General features: G+C 38.5%; 1 protein-coding gene across 19 annotated transcripts in view; it reads right to left on the bottom strand.

Annotated features, from left to right (window-relative positions):
* The window catches only part of MBNL1 (muscleblind like splicing regulator 1), a 248,237-nt gene that overhangs the window by 178,354 nt on the left and 45,445 nt on the right, over positions 1 to 24,438 (bottom strand). For 14 of the 19 annotated variants that reach the window (XM_042458830.1, XM_042458819.1, XM_042458820.1 and 11 more), the window contains one exon: positions 15,698 to 16,704. The exons of 4 other annotated variants lie outside the window; for them this stretch is intronic. In XM_042458830.1, coding sequence (XP_042314764.1) covers positions 15,698 to 15,871 — 174 coding nt within the window. In that variant the 5' untranslated portion in view covers positions 15,872 to 16,704. Of the gene's footprint in view, positions 1 to 15,697; positions 16,705 to 16,842; positions 17,326 to 24,438 lie in introns of those variants that run through there. One more of the 19 variants, XM_042458821.1, reaches the window with a different exon arrangement.

Raw genomic sequence — 24,438 nt, 5'->3', positions numbered from 1 at the left:
CTTCCGCGCGCACGCACGCCTTCCCCATTCCTTCCGCGCGCACGCACGCCTTCCCCATTCCTTCCGCGCGCACGCACACGCGTGCCTGCCCCGCTTCCCTTCCTCCCACGCCAGCCATCTTAAGGAGGAGGAGGGGGGAGAGGAGGAGAAGGAGGAATGAGCCGGAGGAAAGGTGCCTGAAGGCCAGGGCAGAATTGGGCCACAGAAGGAGGAGGAGGAGGAAGAGGAAAGCTGAGTCAGTGGCCATTAGGTCTGCCTTGGTATTTGGGGGGTTTAAAATTATTTTTTAAAATATAAAATACTTATTTTATTTAATTTTTTTATTTTTATTATTGCTTTTATTTTTTCTTTTATTAATTTTTATTATTGCTTGTTTTATTTTATTTTATTAATTTTTATTATTGCTTGTTTTATTTTTTTTATTAATTTTTATTATTGCTGTTTTTATTTTATTTTATTAATTTTTATTATTGCTTGTTTTTATTTTTATTTTATTAATTGTTATTATGCTTGTTTTGTTTTATTTTATTAATTTTTATTATTGCTTGTTTTATTTATTTCATTAATTTTATATTGCTTGTTTTATTTTATTTCATTAATTTTTATTATGTTTGTTTTATTTTATAATTTTTTTATTGCTTGCTTTTATTTTATTTTCTAATTATTTTATTATTGTTTGTTTTTATTTTATTTTATTAATTTTTATTATTGCTTGTTTTATTTTATTTTATTCAATTTTTATTATTGCTTGTTTTATTTATTCATTAATTTTATTATTGCTTGTTTTTTTTTTTATATTTTTTATTTCTTTTTATTTTATTACTTCATTTTTTATTATCAATATAATCACCCCTGCATTGTTTTTTATTATTTTTTCATATTTTTTATTATTAAATAATGCAAGTGCATTTTTGTGTATTTATGGTGCTTTTGAATGCTAACAAGTCTGCCTTTCTGGCCAATTATAGTGGTGGATGATGATGATGATGATGATGATGATGATATGATGATGGATGATGAGTTTATGATGATGATATTGATATCAAACAAGCTCTGAGGCACGGCCAATGTAACTTGCTTTGATTTTACAAACTCATGCGCGTGAAGAAAACCACAGTCCCTTGCCCAAGTACACACTTCTGAGATGTACAGTTGAACCCGAGGGCAATCCATTTTCTGCCATCTGTCTAAAATAATGCCAAAATGTCCTCCATTTTGATCATGCCTAAAAACATGCATTTATTATAACATTTTTAAAAAAAAACTCAATTTTGCATGTCCTCCCATTGTTTAAAAATTGGCCCTACATTTTAAAATGTTGCCCTACATCTGTCCTACATTTGTCCCGGTTTGGAGGTCCTCACTTATGGCAACCCTAGTGGCAGCACAATAAAAGCGTCCTCAAACTGCTATAGCTGTGTGGTGTATATAGAATTTCCTAGAATCATAGAATCATAAGTTGGAAGAGGTGGCAAGGACCATCTAGTCTAACCCTCTGCCATGCAGGAATACTGTAAACTGAACTACTCCTAAATGATGGACATCCAAACTCTGGGTAAAAACCTCCAAACAACAGGCCACCCAACCCTCTCCTCAACTAGGCAGTCTAATCCCTTGTTGAACAGCTCTTACAGTAAAAACACTCTTCCTACTGTTTAAATATTATTTTCTTGTAATTTAAATGCCTTGTTTCACATTCTACACTCTGGGACAGGAGTAAAGAAGCTCATCCCTTCTTCAACACGACATTGCTTCAGGTATTTAAAATATGGCTAATATATATCTCATATCTCATTCTTCTCTTCTTCAAGTTCGCTAAACCATGCATCCCTAAACAATTCTTCTGCACTGTAGAAATAACATAGTTTAACACCACTTTAAGTACTGTAGGTCCATTCTATGGAATCCTAGGATTCCCAGTTTTAGAAAGTCTTTAGCCTTCTCTGACAAAGAGTCTGGTGCCTCACAAAACTACAAATCCCAGGATTCTATAGGATGGAGCCATGGCAGTTAACGTGGAGTCTAACTACATTATTTCTACAGTGTAGATCCAACACTAGATGGAAGCAAGAGGGATTTCATAGGAGACTTTGAGGCTGTGCGGAACAGGGCACTGCATCCCCAATCTGGCCTTTCCAGGATGCAAAAAGGAGCTGCAAAAAGCGGCTCCTTTTTTGCCCTGGAAAGGGTGTGACAGCTGCATCAGCTTTAAGGCGCTCCTGTGGCACTGTGTCATGTGGATGCAGCGCCAGAGGAGCACCTTGATGCTTCATGCCATGTGAAGTGGCACACAGTGGGGACGGAGTCAGGGCATGCGTCATATGGACTCTACCCCCAGAACAACCTTAATAGCTGGTCTATACAGCCCCTTTATTGATACTGCACTCCAAAGAAACAAAATTAAATTTTGAATAATACGTTTGTTTTGGTTAACATTGATAATGTTGCTATTAATGAAACTGATCAAAAATAAGAGTTGCCTGGAAATTTTGTTTCACATTTCCTTCTTCCACATAACTTTTAAGTAACCTAAATAAAAAGAAATGGTCTTTCTTAGATGCAAGCATTAAGTGAGCCAATCTTATAAACCTATAAAGAAAAATTACATTACTTAAATATATTTAAGCAATCCAATTACAAAGGTAAGTCCAAAAACAATATTAATAAACTAAATATTACTTCTTTCCTTTACACTTCTATCAACTTATTATCCCACAGGGAAACTTGATAGCGGAAAAGTTAATTGAATCTAAAGTAAAATGACTGAAACTAGATCACAGAGAACAGAGTAATCCTTAAGAAATAATCATAAATATATCTGAAGCTATAATAGGTTTCTCAACACATTGAGAACAAAAACACACACAAAAAGTTGTTCTATTTAACACTTCCAATTTTCTGGCTCACTCATAAACTGTAGTCAATTCTCAGCACATACAATTCTCTTAATACAAACACTATTTCTTGGATTATTGTCCTCAAAACATCTCAGCTTGCCTGGTTATTCATAAAGTTAGCTAAGGGGCTGTGGGAATTATAGTCCAAACAACATGTTCTGTCCTAAACAAAATTGTGAACTGTTGATCACTGCTAACAAGGGTTAGCAAAAGCAAAGGTAAACACAAGGAATACTATTCATATTTGAAATATTTAAATTGGAAAAGACTAGCATTGCAAGTATCTGCCTCTTCAGTATCTAATGATTTCTGTTAATGCCCCAATGCATCTCAGGAGGTAGGCTAAAGTCTACAAAAGTTCATACTAGTAACTTCTTTCTTTCAGTTAGGGGCTAAGCCTGCAGCCGCCCTTTTTAGCGCTGGTTCGGGGCTGCGGCAACTACATGCTGCAGCCCCAATTTGGAATTTCTGTGGCGCAAAAAGGAGCCGCAAAAAGTGACTCCGTTTTGTACTGTAGAAAGGACACCTTTGCCACCACATTGGCACCTTCTGGTGCTCCTTTTGGCATTGCATCATCTGAATGCAGCATCAAAGGAGCACCGTGACACCACCCTTTGTGTGGTCAGGTGCATGGCGTAACGGCGGCATCAGAACAGCATCAGAGTATGTTTCGTGTGGACTCCACGCCCTCACTCTGCCCTGAGGCCGAAGTATAACGCCAGTGTGTATAGACTGTTAGTCTCAAAGATTCTACAACAGTCCTTTGCATACTAATCATTTCCATGGATTTTTACCTTTCAGAGGAACTTTTATTCTGGAATACTTTATTATTTTTATCCTGCTGTTTCTCATGATTTTGCTGATTTCCATGTGATGTTCATTCTCTTGTTAACTTTCCCAAACTTTCCTGATAACTGCATACTGAAGGTAATATAAAAATCTCATAGATGACAGGCAGAGAAATTAAAGAGACATTGACTATATGGGAGAAAAAAAGAAACCAAAAGGCAAATGAATTTGGAAATCTCCACCAGCACAAACCCAATGGACATCCAAACAGTGGCTTGCCACTATAGGCTTGATTGTAGTATTTGAGACTGCCCATGAATTGAGATCAGGATTATAATAAAAGGCGGGGCCTTATGGGCCCAACCTGCCAACAGGAGGCAGACCTAAGCTATTTAAGCTGTTTTACCCCCTCATCGGCCTCTTTTGCGAGATTGCATCCCGCCCTCCCACCCTCAGGCCAGTATGGAGATGTTCAGTCACTTCGGGGCCAGATAGGAATTTTCTCCCCTTTTCCTGGGGTTTTTTGCCTACTTCATACTGTTTCTAGGGACGGGTAATTGGCTTAGGGCTGAATGTTAAATAGTTTACCCCTGGCCTAAATGGGGGTGGGGGAACAATTTGTGTGCACCCAGGCACCCCACTGAGGTGAAGGTCTGGATCGGGGCAACCTTTACATGTCAAAGGCCATGGAGGCTGCTCGTGAAACAGGCTTTGGGGAAGATATGGAGGTTCTGCCCTCTCTTACAAACTCGAGGGAGTTTGGGAGAGCGTGCCTCATATCTACCTCCCTATGACTGGCTGAGGATACAATCCGAGGATTCGGTTGCCCTCAGAGTCTGATGTTTTCGCCCTATGGGAAGGCTGAAGAGGTAGTCTAGGTAAAGACACCTGGTTTCAGCTGAATCCGCATCAGGATTTCACCCTCAGTTGAAGTCTCAAAAGTTTACAGTTATCAGTTGGGATTTAAATTGGTTTTAGGTCTAATAAAGGCCCATTTATTTATATCCAATTTACGTGTCTGGCCTCTTTATTTCATGGTGGGGGATTAATATCAACCAAGCACAACTAATATAAGTGGGAGTGATAATCACTTGGATCATTCTATCTCCAAATATTGTAGCTGCAATCACACAGCTAAAAAAACCTCATCTGGCCTAAATTACACTTTCTGTGTTACTCTGAAGGGTCCAAGCTCCTTAAAGCAATCTTAAATTTACTCTTGAAGAAGACTATTTATTAATCATTGGCTTACACTTCACTCTATACGCTATAGAAATAAAGTTTAATAATAATAATAATAATAATAATAATAATAATAATAATAATATTTCTGAAGATTTAAATTGTTCATTCTTACATTAACCCTGTGAAGTTCGTCAGTAATGTTATCTTCCATATTTCAAATAAGAGACCTAAGGCTGAAAGAGTTTCTCGTCTAAGGCCATCAGGGGAGTTCAGGGTACAGACATGATTCAAACCAGAGACTGATGCATATAGTACAGTTTCCTAGGCCTGGATCCCAAGTAGTACAGATACACTGAATTAATAATTGAGTGGTGAATTAACACTTTTCTAAATCACTTTGATTCAGTTGGCATGCTGTAGTTAGAACTACCAACAGGAACCAGGTCTTACACCATATCATATACAAGTTAAACTGAGTACTGGCCAGAAGTGACTCTCATATGTCTTTTCAAACTCTGTTAACCACAGTGTCCAAGGGATGCAACAGGGATCTTCTACATTAAAAATATATGCTCAGTCACTGAACTATAACATATTCTGGAAAGGTTGCATTCTAGACACAACTCCCAGAACCCCTCCTGCCAGAAAAAATATGGGAAGTGTAAGCCAATGTAAATATAAATTTTTCAAGCTCTAAGATACAGTCTCTCTTCGTTCTTTATCAACTTCTTTCATTATTTTGCCTGATGTTAAACTGCACTTTTCGCTTTTAAATCAGAAGCCTTGCTACAGTATATTAAATACAACAGTACTTGGGAGCCTGGCCAAAGACTAAAACAGCACAGCTGAGGGTTCTGCTATTTCACAAGGTCTACTTATAAAGTGTTAGCTTTGCCTGTACAATATTTTAAAAATAGCAAAGGGACACTGGGCTATATCCATCTCATGCTCAAATGCACCTCCTAGACAAGAAGTGCAAGCATTTTTTTCTTACCTTGCTCACCTTTTCTTCTTCAACATAGCTTACTAATGGATTATATTTTTGTTCAACCCAAATTTGTCACTTCGGTTATTATTATGGTTGGTTTTTACTCTCTAGTACAAAGAGTAATAGCTTGTAGACTATTGCTAATTTTACTAAACTCCCATAACATAGGTGCTTTTAAATGTTCTTCTCAGTAGGAAAGGTGAATGTTAGGCTTAAAGTATTGTTATTTTTATAGGCATTTCAGTGGTGCTTAAATTATTGACACTTTAATCGTTTTAAACCATTCTTCCAATTGTAGTTATTAGTTAGCTAAGGAAGTAAAGCATGCTTCCCCCTCTTTTTTTGGTCAACAAGAATAATGTCACCTCAATGTTTTTGCACTTCAGGGCCTTTTGCAAAAAAAATAAAAATAAAAAAAATATTTGCCTAAACTACTGTTCTAAGCCAACAGTCCAAATGCAAAAATGCACCAAAAGTATCCATAATGAGAGAAAACTTTCAGATTATTTGTTCTTGTGTGAATGAGTTTTACATAAATATACTTTATATAAATAAAATAATCACTAAATATTTAAGCCCATTATATACAATATATCTTATTTTAACAGAAACTGAAACATTTCTGACACACTCTATTTTTAATATTTTAAGGCTACAATCCTATGCCCACATATCTGGGAATAAGCTCTACTGAATTCAATGTGAGTTACATCCAAATAGACATCTACAGAACTACACTGTAATTTTACTATTAAGTAGAAAGCTAGGCTAGTAGATCCCGTGTGACATAGTCGTTTAAGTATTGGACTAAAATCTGGAGAACAGGGTTCAATTCTAGCTTGGCCAACCTCAAAATACAACTTTGTTTTTCATTTAATTGCCTAAATGCCAAAATGGGAAATTCATTTTTAATGAATCTAGATTTCCATTTAGCAGAAAACTAATTAAAATCTGACATTAAATAGGGATAAAGGATGTTTTTGTTTGCTGCCAGAAGTTGAACAGTAATTTCTAGTATATTCGTAAAATCATAAGCACTAAAAGGAACCCCCAAGGATCATTTAATCCCACCCCTTGTCTGGTGCAAATGTATGTATATAAAGATTTTCAGAAGTTGTGACAAAGAATACTTTGTAACATATGGAAGGTATACTCAGACATTGAGAAAGTATCTTTTTGGACCTCCAGAATCTGTCAGCATGGCAATTGAGAGCTGAAGTCCAAAAAAATAACTTTTCCACATTTGAGCATATCTGAAACCTTTACTTGCAGCTTTCCCTGAATTTTGTTGATCATTGTTGATGCTCATGCTTAGGTAGCTTTCAGATTGACTACTGCAATATGCTCGGCAGGGGGATGGCTTACAAAGACAGTTTAGCAAGTTCAGCTAATGCAAAACATGGCATCCTGCCTGTTGACAGGCATGGGCAAACACTCTTGTGTTTCATCTATTTTGAGACAGCTACATTGGCTGCTAGTTTATCCCAAGCTCAATTCAAAGTGCTGGTCTTGACCTTTACAGCTTAGAGACTGATTATCTCAGACTAAGAGCCGAAAACAGACTGGCTCTAAACACCAGTTTCCCAGAGGCTTGGGGGCATGGCATATGCACACCACATGCCCCAACACTGCCCGGAAGCTGCAGGGCTGCCCACACATGGGCTGGCTTCACAGTGCTCCAGCAGCACGGCATTTACACACCACAGGAGTACCATAAAGTCATGGCAGGGAGGGAAAACCTGGGGTTTTGCCAGCTCATAAAGGAGCGGCATTTTGCTGCTCCTTTTTGGGCTGGCAAAAAGCCAGATTGGGGCAATGGTGTTCTGTTGCCGCAGCCCCAACCCTCTCTCAAGGGTGGTTCAATCTGCTCCTTTGGGGTGGTCTGCTTTATCTCCAAGTCTCCCTCTATTTGATCCCTCTTTTTAGATTTATAAGATCTTTGGATATCTTGCTCTTGACTCCATCTTTGAGAACATCTTATACAGTCAGTCCTTCTTATACATGGATTTTTTATACACGGTTTGAAAATGTTCAAAAAAAGTATAAATTTCAAATATCAAACCTTGATTTTCCATTTTTTTTATAAGGGACACCATTTTGCTATGTCATTATATTTAATGGGACTTGAGCATACACAGATTTTGCTACACACGGAGGATCTTGGAACCAAACCCTAGCATATAACAAGGGTCCACTGTATTGTTGTTTTTAACAACAGACTTTGGATTGGATATGTTTGGTGAGACAGCAGGATAATTTTACTGCCAACACTTTGGACATTTATCTTATTGGTTTGGACTATCAATGATATTTATAAGGATACAGCATAGTTTTTTCTATTTGTATACTGTTGCTCGACTTCTTAATACTGAGATTCAATATTGTTAATACACATGCATATATTTTGTAAATTAGATACGTCTCTGTTGTAGTTATTCTAATTATTTTCATTATTTACCCTTGTTTCCCTCCTTCTTTGACAATCCTGTGGATGAGACATCTCCAAGACCCTCTGTCCTCCACTGCTCTGCTCAATTCCTGAAAAACCATACCCATGATCTCTGTAATAGAGTCCACCTATCTAGCATGCAGCCTTCCCCTCTTTCTACTTCCCTCCACCTTTCCTAGCATTATTGTTTTTTTTCCAATGACTGCTCCCTTTTCCTCTTGGCTTCCAGGGGGATTTCTGGTTTGATCAACTCTAGGATTCATTTGCTTGTTCTTTTGGCTGTCCACGGAATCCTCAACACTCTTCTCCAACATCACATCTCAAATGAATTGATTTTCTTTCTATCTTCTTTCTTAACTATCCAGCTCTCACATCTATACATGGTAATAGGGAATACGATGGCTTGTATGATTCTAATTTTTGTGCTCAGTTGTATGTCTTTGGATTTTAGAATCTTTTCTAGGTCTTTCATAGCTACTCTCCCTAATCTTAATCTCCTTCTGATTTCCTGGCTGCAGTCCCCATTTCTATCAATGTTTGTTCCCAGGTACGAGAACTATTTCTATGGCTTTATTGTCTAGGTTAAATTTGTGTAGATTCTCTGTGGTCATTACTTTTGTTTTCTTTATGTCCAATAGTAGGCCTCCCTTTGCACTTTCTTCCTTGATCTTTCTTAGTAGGTATTCCAGGTCTGTGAGATTTTCTGCTAGTACTATAGCATCATCTGTGTACCTTAGATTGTTGATATTCCTTCCCCCTATTTTCACTCTTCCTTGTGTCCAGGCCTGCTTTTCTTATATGTTCTGCATACAAGTTGAACAAATAGGGTGACCCCTTTGCCAACTGGGAACCATGCTGTTTCTCTGTTCTGTTCTGACATTAGCCTCTTCTCCTGAGTACAGATTCATTATCAAGACTATCAGATGTGTTGGCAATCCCATGCCTTAAAGGGCATTCCATAGCCTTTCATGATCTATGCAATCAAAGACTTTGCTATAGTCTATAAAGCACATACTGATTTTCTTTTGGAATTCCCTTGTGTGCTCCATTATCCATCAAATGTTTGCAATGTGGCCACTTTTGGGGCATGCATCATCTGAACTACAAACCTCCAAAGCAGCTATTTGTTTCAGGCCACAGAATCATAGAGTTAGAAGAGACCTCAAGGGCCACCAAGTCCAAACCCCTGCTATGCAGGAAATCACAATCAAAGCACCCTCAACAGATGGTCATCTAGCCTCTGTTTTAAAAACCCCAAATATACTCCACCACACTATAAGGGAATGTGTTCCACGGATGAACAGCTCTTACTTTCAGAACGTTCTTCCTAATGTTTGGGTGGAATCTCTTTTCTTGTACTTTATATCCATTGCTCCATGTCCTAGTCTCTGGATGACCAGCAAACTTCGCTCTGTTTCACTCTGAAACTGACTTGATATTTATGACCATGTGGCTCAGTCCTGACAATCGAAGTTCTTCCTGTGATGGCATCTCCCTTCAGCTTTGACTATTTCAACATATCTTATGTTAAGATGCCAGCCTTGATTAAAAATACAGTTGAAGACAAGGAAGCTCTCCATACTGCCTCATTCATTTTTAATGTTTGTCTACTAATGTTTGTCTACCATTTTAGTAAGTTTTACAAGCTTTTCCCATATAGCCTTATATGTGTACTGTGATTTTTTTATTAAAGGAAAAAGGCAAGGAATGTTATGCATGTAATGTTCTAAATAAGCAAATGAGTGAACGTAATTAGCTTGGGTGCTAGAACTGAAAATATCTGGGGAATATATTTATTGCAAGTGCTCTGTGATCCTCAAATAATGATAATAAATCATACTGGTCTCCAAGGACTTGGAGACTTTATTCAACATACTAAAGAAATTGAAGATAAGCAGAGATTATGGACTATGTAAATGTAAAGTCATGGACAAACTCCCTCTGTTCCATTCTGAACTGCCTCAGTATTCACAAGGTGTTGTGTTGTATGTTTTTTTTTAAGAGACCCCTAAGGAAGAAGGTCATTTCTGATTACTAGCCCATATTCTGTTCCTTAACACTGTGTATGCTATTTATGTATGTATATATTTTATAAATTCATGTTCCACTTTTTAGAAACTCTCCTTGCAAGACAGATCATTTGAAAGCACTAAAACATCTCATAATGAGGACAAATAGTAGCATCACAATATAATCACTCTGCATTATTGTTTCTCAGATTTTGAATTAACCAATGTGTGTATCCAGGAGGTTACAGCTATAGCACTGTTTACCAAGTGCTATTTTTAATGCATATTTGGATGTTCATGTGAGGGGCACAATAGCACAAGCAGTATAATGTGAAGGACCTGTAATTTTATTCATCCCAGTAGAGCCACTTCTCTTGTAAGCAACTCTGTGAACAACTCTGAATAAATTGGGAAAATATCATGATAAAGGTTCATATAAATGCACAAGTAAGTCAGCTAAGGTGAGGTATATAAACCAGCTTGGAACCACTTATGTCAAGATGAAGCAGAAGTATGTCAAGCACATAAATAGCTGGCAAATCTATTCTTTACAACTGGCCCACTTGAACCTTGGATAATGGAATTAAATCAAAACATGAAGGGAATTAAGGAGCTTTCTCTCATGGTGACTGATCATATAAACCAGTCATGCAAATAAGTCACAAAAGTTACTAGCCCACAAAAATGTTTACTGGCTCATTTGGGCCCACATATATATCCATGTGAGTAATTTTGTGCTGGATCACTTTTGCAGCTTGAAGATGCTATTAAATCCACCCTAACTTAAGAGGAATTAGTGCAATCAGTGACACAAAGCATTTTTACTAAATTACAGCTGTTATCTACCTGTGTGACATCCTCCTGGACAAGTTAGCCACTGTCTAGTAGGCTCCAGCTTAGATGACTGTAGTGCATCATATATACTGTACATCATACAGTCATCCCTCCATATCCACAGATTTTTTTATCCATAGATTCAACCATCCTCATTTTAAAACTATTAAAAAGAATATATAAATACCCCAAAGGAAATCTTGATTTTTGCTTTTACAGTACGCCTGCGGCATACACAGGCACCTTTTACGCAGCTTTCAGCTTACACTGAAAGCCGCGCAACGGGAGAATGAATGGCTTATGTGCCCATGGCATGCGCAGTGCGCGTCATGCATGAGCCCCATTATATCCAATGGGACTCAAGCATACGCGCTATTTGCCTTACATGGGGGGAGTCCAGAACTGATCCCCTGCGTAAGGCATGGGTGCACTGTATATGTAAGGGACATCATTTTACTATTCAATGGAACTATTTAATGGAACTGGAACTTAAGCAGCCATACATTTTGGTATCCACAGGGGGATACCAAACCCCAGAGGATACCAAAGACTCAATGTACACACCTTTAAAGGCTACTAGCAAACTTCAATCATTTCAAATTAGATATTCTGACTACTGGGACATGTCATATAGAATACATCAGACCAGATTTTAAACAGTTCACTAGCTACTAATACTATGCCAAGTTCAAAGCATAACAGGTTTAACATTTAACAATCAATATAGCATGAAATTCAAATATAGAGAGAACCATCCAATTTCATATGAATCTGGTTAAGAATTAAGATCAAGGACTTTAGAAGCCTTTCTTTCTAGTCCTTCCTTTCTCCAGGTGGTGACAAGCCCTCCTCCCAGACCTTGGAAAATTTACTCTTCTGGTCTTAGAGGGAGTGAAAGGACAGGCCCAACGCCATCAGGCCTGAAGAGGAAGAGCCCTCCCCTCCCTCCTTCCAACTGCCATCTTCTGGCCTGGGAAGGAGTGAAAGGACAGGCCCAATGCCATTCGGGCCCAGCCTCGATTAAGAAAAAGAGCCCTCCTTCCAGTCCATCTGCCTTGGTCCCGGCCTCAGAGGGAGAGAAGAATGCTGCACCTGATCTCCTCCCCCCCTCACCATTCCCTTCTCCTTTTGTGTCGTGTCTTTTTAGGTTGTAAACCTGAGGGCAGGGAACCGTCTATTATCTCTTCTGTTGTAAGCCGCCAGGATTCCCAGTGATTGGGAGGCATATAAATTATTATTATTATTATTATTATTATTATTATTATTATTATTATTATTGACAAGCAGGCTGGGGAATTCTCAGACCTGTAGTCCACAGAGTAACTTCCCCAAACTATGCTTGCTTCCCATAAAAGGACGCCTGGCACCAAACATCTTGTTTTCAACACTATGCAATTATTATTTTTTATTTATACCAGTATTTTAAGCATCTTCTGTTTTTAGTGTTAACTGCTACAGACCTTCTCTGCTCCACTCCCCTGTATAATCTATTCCTGTGTTTAGATTTGCACTGACATTTTACACTTTTTTAAGGTTATCTAATCATTATAAGCTTCTCAAACTTCCATTTAAACTGAAAGACAGGATATAAAATAAATAAAATGTTTGTGGCTTCAGAGATGAGGAATGGAACAGAAGCAACTCTCTTATAAGTTTACAAAAGCTTCCCAAACTGGCATGACATGGTAATTCCTACTTCACCAAAAGCTGACCAGACAAGAAACTACTCACTGACTATGAAGTCAATCCGTAAAATGTATACAGTCATAAATGAGGCTGTTGAAGATCTACGCCCACTGCAGCAAACTCTTGATATAAATAAGCATCAGCTTGCCAGATGTGGCAGCTGAAATCACACAAAAAGTTTCTCTCCCAGTTTCAGATGCAGAAGACAGGCCCAACTCCAAAAAGCTATGTAGTCTTGCAGCAGAATTTAACTCAAAGATAACGTTAAAACCAGATTTTCACATTTATTGTAAAAATGAAAAATAATACCATTATAATATAAGAATATCATACTATAATGCTATATAGTATGATAATTACATTATTTTCTCATAGCTAGACCACAGTACTGGATATTTTGGGTCCATTTCACATCACTGCTGTTGTTTCCTTTCTTCAGCACAAAACCATGTGTGTAACCACTCAATACATATTCTACTAGAATGGGCAGAAATAATCTTGCAGCACAAACTGGTGGAAAGCATCTCTAGTCTTTAAACACGAAGAAGAAGAAGATGGTCACAAAGCAGCAAAATTGAATGACAAATCCTTGGATCACCAACTTAAACAACTTTGCAGCCATTTTAAAATATCTGTTTAACAATTTTGAAGAATCACAAAAGAGCAAACACAGATAAAAATGATGCAGTGATAATCCAAATGATTAGAGATATATTCCACAACCAACACATTTTAGCTGATCTGGGGTGCAATACACCATGGCCTGGCATTTACCCACTAAAACAAGCAAAAAGAAAAGAATTTGCGTTTCCTACAGTTACTGTGATCAACTGCTATCCAGTCAGTATGCATAAACAAATACAGACATAAACGAGATGAAAACTGTCTTGCCAAAAAAAAAAAATCCAAGTCCAACTATATATACTGTAAGAGCAACATTGTTTCAGTTTAATGAAAACAATCAAGCACTCACATTTCTCCTGCAGCTTCCAGTTTATCTAAGTTCAGTTTCAAACATTACAAATATCATTCCTGTGTGCATTATCCAAACATATGAATTCATACATTCAGCTGTTGTTATTTTCTGTAACATAAAAAGCTATTCCAATTTTTGATCAGACACAATTAAGCAGATGTAGTTAGACACAATCAAGCATGTGTACTTAGATTTAAATCCTTTCAGTTCCACTTGAATCAATGGGTACCATCCAGGTGATTCACTTGGATGAACTTTAAGATGGGATATTCATGCATGGTATAGTGGTTTGTTGGATTAGGTCTCCAGGAGACCAAGGTTTAGCTCTCTCTTCAGTCATGAAAACCCACTGGGTGACCAAATCATACTGTCTCAAGCTCAGAGGAAGGAAATGGTAACCTCTCATCCCACCTGCACCGAAGAAATCTTGCTAAGAAAAACTCATTAATAGCTTTGCCTTAGGGTTTGCCTTTGGGTTGCCAAAAACAGTCTGTGTAGCATTAAGATATACAGTACAATCCTATGTACAGTGGATCCTCCGCATACGTGGTCTTCTTATAGGCGGCTTTGAGCATAGGCGCTCAAAGCCGGTGGCGCGACCCATTCAATTGAATGGGCGCGTGCACCCGTTGCGCCTTGTGTGCCGCCGCGCCGCCGTGCATGAGCCCCATTGTTTACAATGGGGCTCAAGCATAGGCGGAAATCGCCATACGCGGCAGGATCCGGAACGGATCCCCCGCGTATGGCGAGGTTCCACTGTATTGTGATTTAGAAGCAAGTTACAGCATGTTCAATAGGGCTGTCTCTCAGGTAAGCGTAAATAGGATTGCACTCTAATACTTAAATTCCAATGTTATTTTCAACTATGGTAGACCCACTGAATCAATGACATTTAGTTAAGTGCTCATTTAGGTGAGTGCAAATGATTTTATGGATCTATCCAGCTAGTAATGACAACACGGTTCTGGCTATAGTCTGTATGATCAGTATAAAATAACTCTAGGATTCCAAAGACTAAATTCTAGGGTGGAAGATTTGCTCATAACTGACTAGTGAAGGTAGATTTATACTTGAAAACAGCAACACTGAACAACGTAACCATCTGGTATTTTCTTAAGTCGGTAATATATCTAGAACACACTCACTATATAAATAAGATTTTCAAAGCTTACATGTATACAATAATAGTCAAATGTTTCCTTAAATCTGACATAATTTCAGAACCAAAGTATTCACAAACCTTGAATGTCCTATCTGCTCATTAGAGACGGGAAGAATCCAAATACACTAACAGAACTAATGAACTGCTTAAGAGACTATTGCTATCTCCCTCCCCCACTATACATACTCACACACACACACTACTAACAGTACACTGTTCTATACAAGAAAACTAAATCACTGTTTGTCATGTTCTAAATATGAAGAAATTGACTGCAGGATGAACTTTTAGAGTTAAATCATCACCACAAACATATAACAGTGCATGCATCAATTTGTTAGTCCTTAAGATATCATCTGACTCTTTGCTTGCTTTCCATAGTACTAACACTGCTACTCTTCTGGAATTCAAAAAGTGGTGTATCTTAGAGTAAAAAATAAAGATATGTTATGATACTAAGACATGAATGCAGGAACACTTTCAAGAAAACAGAGCATGATTTATAGCACCTAAAGGAACTGAACCTGGCTTTTCTGAAATGTCCACACTCTCTTGTATCCTTAAAACATAGTTTTTCAAATCACAAAGCATATTAAAGGGGTAAATATAGTATTAAAGGGGAAAAATGAGTATCACCAAAAGCACAAAATGTTATGGGTTATAAATGTTGCAGTCATCTTTTTGCCTTAGTTGTGAAAAGAAATAGCATTTACGGTACTCACTTTCAATGAATCAAAGCAGGCGATTACTCGTCCATTTTCAACTTGGCAGCTTTTCGATGGATGTGCAAATTTACATTCCGTATCTGGTCGTGAGCAAGTCCCTCTTTGGAACTCTCGACACACTTCCAGTGTTAGCCATTTTGTGTCTCGGATTGGTGTGACACTTACAGCCATGTTTAGATTTTACAGGTAGTTAAAATTGTCAATGAAATGAACAAATTAAAAAAAAAGAAGGCCAAACTGATAAGACTGGAAACGATGAAAAATGTCACCTCCAAAATATTTCCCCAAGCCCCCAGCCCAATGTTAAAAGATGTAAAATTGTGTTGTCACAACAGGAAGGAAAAGATTTCCACTAGAAAGTCACAGCACGAAACTACAAATCAAAAGAAGGGGATTTTTTTGTACTTAGAGAAATGCTAAGATTAAGTAAAATCAGCATTTAAAAGTATGGCCTGGAAGTAGCCTTGTGCTCTCAGTTACCCATTTTGAGTGCCAGATTGAACCCAAAATGCAAGCAGCAAAACGTGGCAGACCCTTCAGCACAGAATTTCCAAGATGATGTCAGGAAAAGTTGTCTGAAAAGGGTTCTCCACACAGCTGAATTTGCAATATATATATTTAAAAATTTTAATATTTTTGGTGTGGTGCAATTGGTATCAATTAGTTTGGCACAGACATAGGCAGCAGTTTAGAGCAACAAATTGAAGATTATTTTTCTCCTCTCTTTAATTTTTTTTCCCTTTCTGGCAGAAGGCAGCTCACTTTTCCAGCAAACTTTTACTTCTATAAGAATAACTAAAGAAGCCTAGGGCAATGCTTGATGCTTAGAGCTCTTTCTCTTGATTATAAGTAGAAATGAGGGGAGGGGTGGCTGGACTAGAGGCGGAGGGTGGATGTGCTGTCGTCGCAGTCTAGCTGGCAGCAAGCAAGGCAAAAAGCAGAGACTGCTCTAGAAGCGGTTCCAAGCAGCAGAGACGTCAGGAAAGGCACTTCTTAGTACCAACCTGTAGAAAAAACAGATACATTAAAATTTACCAAGCAGCATTTCACTGATGTCTCACAGCATAATAACATTGCCATGTGCTCCTTCAGTCTACTACTGCACAGCATGACACTCTTTCTGACTCAAATAAAATACTTACAGTACGGCATATTGCAGACAGCCATTGTAGATTTATTAAAAAGGCGGCCGTTTTCCCCTTCTGAAGCAATGCATGATCAGGAGATAACCAATCACAGATAGGGTTGCAGCAATATTCTGGGCAGAAAGCCAATAGTGTGGGCTGTCTTATGAAAGGTCGCGCCTATCAGACATTCATTACTATGCTATAAGCAGAGAAAATGTCCATCAGATGTGACTTATTATCGCACTACAAGAGGACAACCATGTGGGCTTTGAATTTACCCAACATGCAGTTAGAGGATCAAACCATGTTAGTTTTCAAACAGCTTCCAACTTGAGCACAAGTGCCTGGGTTACCCAGACAGAAGGAGGATGAGAGGAGAATAATATTTAAAAAAAAAAAAGAATGAAAGGAAAAGAAGCAACTGCAGCTCATTCTCCTTCTCTCTCTCTCTCTCTTTTAAAGACTGCTTTCTCCCTGCATTGCATTGAGCACGGCAAGCACAGAGCACGCCTACAGTATATCTGACAGATGCATATAAAAAGAAAAGGGGAGTTCACAAATGGTACAGTCTCCTGACCTATCCAATTCACTTCCTTCTGAACTGTAAGTCCTGCCTCCCTCGAGCACAAGCAGCACTTTTTTTTTTAAGTGCTGTAGAACTATTTTGTTCTGTCAGCAGAGACGCTGCCAGTATATATATCCTTGGCAGGTTAGATATGAACAACAAATACCCTCCCCACTCCCAGCCATCCTCCAGACAGAAACTCAGGTCGTACAAGGGGAGGTGGGAAGCCTGGTGCTGTCAGGATGCCTGGCAACACACAAACCAATCTGAGAGGATCAAATGATTCTATCACAGTCATCTTAAATATTAAGCAGGCAATCTGATTTGAGCAACATGACACTCTTCAGATCAACACTTCCGAATTAAAGGGATAGCACTAGGGGACTATTACTGTTACTGAGGTTCATATTTGCATGCACAACCACTCTCCTTAAGAGTTTATGCCTCAAGATGGCTTCTTTCAATGAGCAGCTTGCTTAGCATTATACTAGTCAGGATAGTCTTTGCAAAGGGTGGAGGGGGTGAATGAAGAGGTAATGATTATTATTCAGAGAGGCAAACAACTGCGGTATTTCTTGGTCCCCTGGGGAAAAGAAGAGCTGTTGTAAATTTTATAAATCAGATTAATTCAAGAGGGTATATGCAATGTTGACTCGGAATCATTCTAGTTTAGTTAAGTCTGAAGAGCAGAGCAGAGCTCCCTGTGTGTTTTCACAATCTCTAGCTTTACATTTCCTCTTTCAGTCTCATGCTCTCACTCAGGAAGCTTACAGCTCTACTTGGTGTGAACAATCAAAAAATTTAAAGCATGAAAAAGAGTAGTAGGTTGTTATTTTTCTTGCAAAGATTCATAGTTGATGCATAAATATGGAAAAGCTATTTTGTACGAGTCAGTTTTCATTGAAATTAGATGTATCAGTAAATGGCAAGCTCAGAAGCAAATAAATCTATCAAAGGAATAGCCTCTAAACTCTGTGTCGCCACAGTGAATCGACTCTAGCTATGAGGAAGGAAATGCAAAACCACCTCTGAGTATTTCTTGCCTAAGAAAACTCAATGAAATTCATGGGGACACCGTAAATTAACAGACAACTTGAAGGGACATACATGTATATGCACAACAAAGTTTTATTAGTGTCACATCACTTTAAAGAGTCATGGCATCATAGGAAACTGGGATTTATAATTTGGTGAGACCATAAGTGATTTCTATTGACACTGCTGAAATGGCAAAGAAAGAAAGAAAGAGAGAACTGGCTTTTTTGTTGGTTTTTCGGGCTATGTGGCCATGTTTTAGAAGAGTTTCTTCCTGACGTTTCGCCAGCATCTGTGGCTGGCATCTTCATAGACTCACAAAAAAACTATGGATGCTGACCATGAAAGCCTTTGACTTCACAGAGAACTGGCTGTTTTGGTAGGAAGGACCCTATATAGGGCTGCTGGAGATAGGTGGGGCTACTGTCAAAAGGTTTATGTAACACTCTAGAAGATTCCATAAAATGATATGTACAGAACAGCCCATCTGTGTGAGTCACAGAGGTCACACACAAAAAAAACCCCCTGGGATTTGTAATTTGATGAGGCCATAAAGATTCTGTCCCGCTAGGCAGCTCTATTGTAGTCCCATAAATTGAAACACTAGAACTCTTTAGCAGAAAATTATACGTACCTCACCAAACTACAAATTCCAGGAATCTATAGGATGTAGACTTGATAGTTAATATATTCTATGTTCACTCTAAATGTTTAAGCAATGGTTGAAGATGCCAGCCACAGATGCTGGCGAAACGTCAGGAAGAAAATCTTCTAGAACATGGCCACATAGCCCAAAAACCCCACAAAAAACAAAGGTTGAAGAATTCAGACAAATTGAGAAGCAAATTGTAGCATGCACTTCAGAAGCTTTGCTATGTATATTCTGTAACTATGTTGCTAACGAGTGCAAAAATTTCTAGATGCTTAAAAACAAATTGGACTGCTGTTCTATACACATTTACATAGGAATAAGCCCTACTGAAAACACAGGGACTTGTTTCTGTGCATACAGTGGGTCCTTGTTATCCGCTGGGGTTTGGTTCCAGGATCCCCCGTTGATGACAAAATCCATGGATGCCGAAGTTCCAATAAATTTAACGGAACATTTCAGAATGGTGGCTCTTACATACAATGAGAAATCAAGGCTTGCTATTTGGAATTTATACTTTTAAAAAATATATTTTCAAGCCGTGGATGCTTGAATCCATGGATAAAAAATCTGTGGATAAGGAGGGCCAAATGTATATGAATAGAACAGCACTGCTCAGCAATGACCCAAAGTACATAATAATAAAAATAATAAAATATTTATATCCTGCCTCTCCCTTCAGGGATCTAGGCGGGTAACAACAGTCCAATAAAACAGATATACAGACAATAATAAAATTTCCCTAATTCCTTTAACCCTCCCTTCTTCTGCTAAAAATACACATAAACATCAAGTTACAATACAATATCCCCAGTACAGTATACTTAGTTACAAATATTGTAACTAAGGATTGACACAGGTCAAATTATTCCAAGAGACCATCAGGAGAGGCGGTGAAAGAGTGAATGGATCAATTTGGTTGATTCAGCTGGAGGTTAGTATGGAAAGGCCCACCGGAAAAGATCCGTTTTCATCGCCTTTTTAAACGTCTCCAAAGATATAATATGGTGGATCTCTGGAATTTGTACTTTTGTGCATAACTAATATTTACAGATTATGGCTTCTTTATATGGCTACAGGATCATCCAGCTGGTTCTTTTTTCTTAGGGTGCAGCTACACTATACATTTACAGGGATTCTGAATCATTTTAACTGTGATGGCCCTCTCCTAACTGAGCTCCCTGAAAGCTATCTAGGACAGAATTCCAAGAACCTCACAAAAGTACAAATTCCAGAATTCTGCAGAATTGAGCCATGCCAATCAAAGTGGTATCAAACTACAGTCACTGCTCTGTTTTTGGTGGAGGAATTATTCTGGACCCCTCCCCCATGAAAATCAAAAAATTGCCAATATTCAAGCCCCATTGGCTTGAATGGGGGGGTGCCCAGGGGCACCTGCAGGCGAGTGCCATAGGCACATATCCCATTTTATCCCCCTTCATTTGCCATCTGCGAACAGACAAGGGACATGGAATCCAAGTCTGTGAAAATTGAGGGGTGGGAAATAAATAGCCAGGGAAATGCATTTTGTGGCTCCTGGAGCTTCTCTGCAGTCCCCTGAAGCCCTAATTTTTTTAAAAAGATCAGCACTACTTCTTGGATGACTTTCTATGTGAAAATTGAGCCAAATTACCTCAACCATCCTTAAATATAGAAGCTGCCCTTTTCCCAACTCCAAAACTCACAGGTATTAAAAAAGAAAAAGCAATTTTCAACCATGAATCAGCTGAAAATGGCAACCAGAAGTGATGTGGCATCATTTCCTAGGTGTCTGGACATGGCAATGCAGCCTACCCAGAGGGGGGATGGTCCCTCCCTTCCCACAAAGTGGCTAACTCCTGAGATGCACTCGATGTCTTCCCAACAGTCCACTTTAGGAAGTAAAGGTAGAATCATAGTTGTTACTTTCCATCTCTTAATCCCTCTGCCCCCTCCCCCCCCCCTGCCATGACATTTCTCAGGGATTTAAAAACTATCACATAATTTGTTACCATGCCTTCCCAAAAGGAACATCAAGAATCTGGTGAGGCCTAAAAGAATAACAACTATAATTTGGCAACCCCTCCATCACACGTATGTAGCTCACAAACCATACCTAAGCAATTTCACAAACTATGTAAAATTAAAGTTGCTAATATTTTAGGCACTTTTAAAAACACCAGTTTAAAAAATGCAAGTGAAAAGCAAAATACAGAAACAATATTCATATTAAAAGATCCCTCTGCCACAACATATTAGAAATCAAATGCCTACATAAACAAAAAGGTCTTTATATGACTATGGACAGAAAACAGAGGGGGCCAGCTGGACCTCCTGAGCTCCACAACTTGAGAGCAGCTACTAAGAAGGTTCTCTCCCATGTTCTCACCAAGCATCCCTGTGATGCTGAAACCAAGAGAAAGCTTTCCCCCACAGGGCTCAGCCAGGCTCACATAGGGAGATGAGGTTTCTGAGATACTTTGCACCAAGCTGTGAATTCTGCCTAAAAATGGATCGCCAGCCAGTGTTGGCCCTTGCTTCTACAGGGCAAGGAAGAGGTTGAAAATACTTCTTCTTGCCAGATATTTCATACATACTATTTAGAAAACAAAATAATGACCATAGAAGATCTACAAGAATTCATCCAAGATACCGAGAAAACTGAAATAGTTAAAGAAGTCTCAGGCCTTGGATCAAACATTAATCAAAATAGAGACTGCAGTCAAGAAATTAGAAGGCTAGTATTAGGAAGGGCAGCAATGAAAGAACTGGATAAAATCCTGAAGAGCAAAGGTGTAACTCTGAAGTGAAGATAATCCAAGCCATCATATTCCCCATGTACACATGTACACGTGTGAAAGCTGGACAGTGAGGAAGGCAGATAGGAAGAAAATCAACTCATTTGAGAAGAGTCCTGAGGATACCATGGATGACCAAGAAGACTAACAAATGGGTTCTTGAACACATTAAGCCTGAATTCTGTCTGGGAGCCAAGATGACTAAATTGAGGCTGTTGTATTTTGGCTACATCATGAAAAGGCACAAATCATTAGAAAAAAATAATAATGCTAGGAAAGGTAGAAGGATAATTAACAACAACAAATTTGTGAACTTCACAGTATTGGTGAGGTTTCTAATCCACCCACACTTTTAAAAGCCATTTCAGCTTTGCATTCAATTAATAACACTATTTTATACATGGCTACTATAAGCCCTGATAGGTAAACTAATGTGCCATAACATACAACTTTATTACAGCCTACTCAGAAGTAAATCTGAATGATCTCAATAGTTTTACTCTCAACTTAAGGGTTGACTATTCAAAGGAAGAAACGGTGAAGTTTATTTGTTTTTTGAAACATTCATATCTCTCTTGTATCACAAGGCAGCAAACAGATAAAAATCACTGTATAACAATTTAAAGGTTAGGAGGCTTTTAACTACACTGTTTATGGTTAAGTTCATTCAGTCACACTTTACTAGTGCACAGGGACATGGGATACACTGTTATCTCTTTATATCCCCCCCCCCCCACACACACACACACTTAAAATCATCAGGGCAGCACTAACCAACTCAGACACAAATTCTTTCTGATTAGGTACAGACTATGCAGCAACCAATCTTGGTATGTCACTGGAATTTACCCTATGAAAACATTGCTTCAGTTCCAGATTTATGAATCTGGAGCATAGTGCAATCATCAGCTTTCAGTGGAATCTCCACAATATGCTTTTGGAAATACAAAATGAAGATATGTCTTTTCAGTTACAGAGTACAAAGGTATAACTAATCAAGATCATATGATATGAATGAGAGATTGCCAAAAAACCAACAATTTCTGATCTTAAATTAAGATGTTCAGCAATCTATCAAAATAATACACTGCTCTCCAAACTGACAGATCTTCTGAAAAATAAGCCTATGTTCACCATTACTGTTCTTAAACTGTAGGAATGGATCTCATGTAAGACACTGTGAATGACTCTCATGATAAAATGATTCTGCTGTTATCAATTAAATAAGCATACACACACACATACACACACACACACACCCAACACCAACATTCTGCAGCAAAATTCTAAACACTATGCTGGCAAAGAATTATAGAGGAAAAATTAATTCCATCAACCAGAACACCAAGTTTCTGAAGTTATTCGCTAAATTCCATCCTACTAGGGATGCAAATCTTCATAAATTTTGTTCTTCCATGCAATAATAATGACAACAATAACAGTATTTTTTTATTTCTTTCCTGCTTCCCCTCAAGGCTCAGGGCAATGTACAGCATGTTATAACAATTTTATCATTTTTCTCCTCTTTTCTCCATAAAAGTCACTGAAAACTGCAGTTTTCGAAGACAATCTGCCATTTGGGAACTGCAATTAACAACTATTCTGTCCAGAAAAATGACATTTTTGCAGAAAGTAGCACTTTCTGTACAATAAATAACATATATGCGCATAAAATGAGTTTCCTGCACAGATAAGAGCATTTTTGTGCAGAAATATAAATATAACATAAATAACAAGTGTTATTTTCTGCACAGAAAAGGCTATATTCTATGAAAAGAAATCACATGCAATATTTTGTACAGAGCAAGTCCCAAACTGGGAAGAATGTCACACATCTAGGATTCTCCCAATCACAGTTTTAACTATTTTTCAGATAATACTGAATAGTATTTCACCCCTACTCTCTAAAGAATTTAACACCCTTCTGGTAAAATCCACATAATTTTATAATTTGTATAGATCTAGTGATGCCCATGCTTGATTTCATAAAAAAAAGGAACACAACACAAGAACCTTCTTCTAATCAGCTCTATTGACCTCAATATCCTACTTCCAACATTGGCCAGACAGATACAGTACTATGCTCATAAGCAGGGCATGAAGCCCAAACCTCTACCCCATCACCTTTCCCTCACCCTGCACTTTTATTCAGTATATTCATTAACATCTAGCCAAACTGGTCGTGTTTCTTGCTACCAAGTTAAAAATAAGTATGGCTGGATGGCCCTATGAGGAACGACTTAGGGAGCTGGGGATGTTTAGCCTGGAGAAGAGAAGATTAAGAGGTGTGCCTGGTTTGGAAACTACAGCTGGTTCAAAACATGGCAGCCAGGCTTGTGTCAGGAACATCCAGAAGGGACCATATCACTCCAGTTTTGAGGTCCCTCCACTGGCTGCCTATTGGTTTCCGGGCCCAGTACAAGGTGTTGGTTATTACCTTTAAAGCCCTAAATGGCTTGGGTCCAAGCTATCTCAGAGACCGCCTCTTCCCATACAATCCTCCCCGCGCTCTCCGGTCCTCTGGGAGGAACTTGTTGCAGCCTCAAAAATCGAGGCTTGCGGCGACCTCCCGGAGGGCTTTCTCT

This window comes from Sceloporus undulatus, chromosome 3, assembly GCF_019175285.1.
Source record: "Sceloporus undulatus isolate JIND9_A2432 ecotype Alabama chromosome 3, SceUnd_v1.1, whole genome shotgun sequence".
Lineage (NCBI taxonomy): Eukaryota > Metazoa > Chordata > Lepidosauria > Squamata > Phrynosomatidae > Sceloporus > Sceloporus undulatus.
Note: the sequence above shows the minus strand (reverse complement) of the source record. Positions and strands in the feature narration are given on the sequence as shown.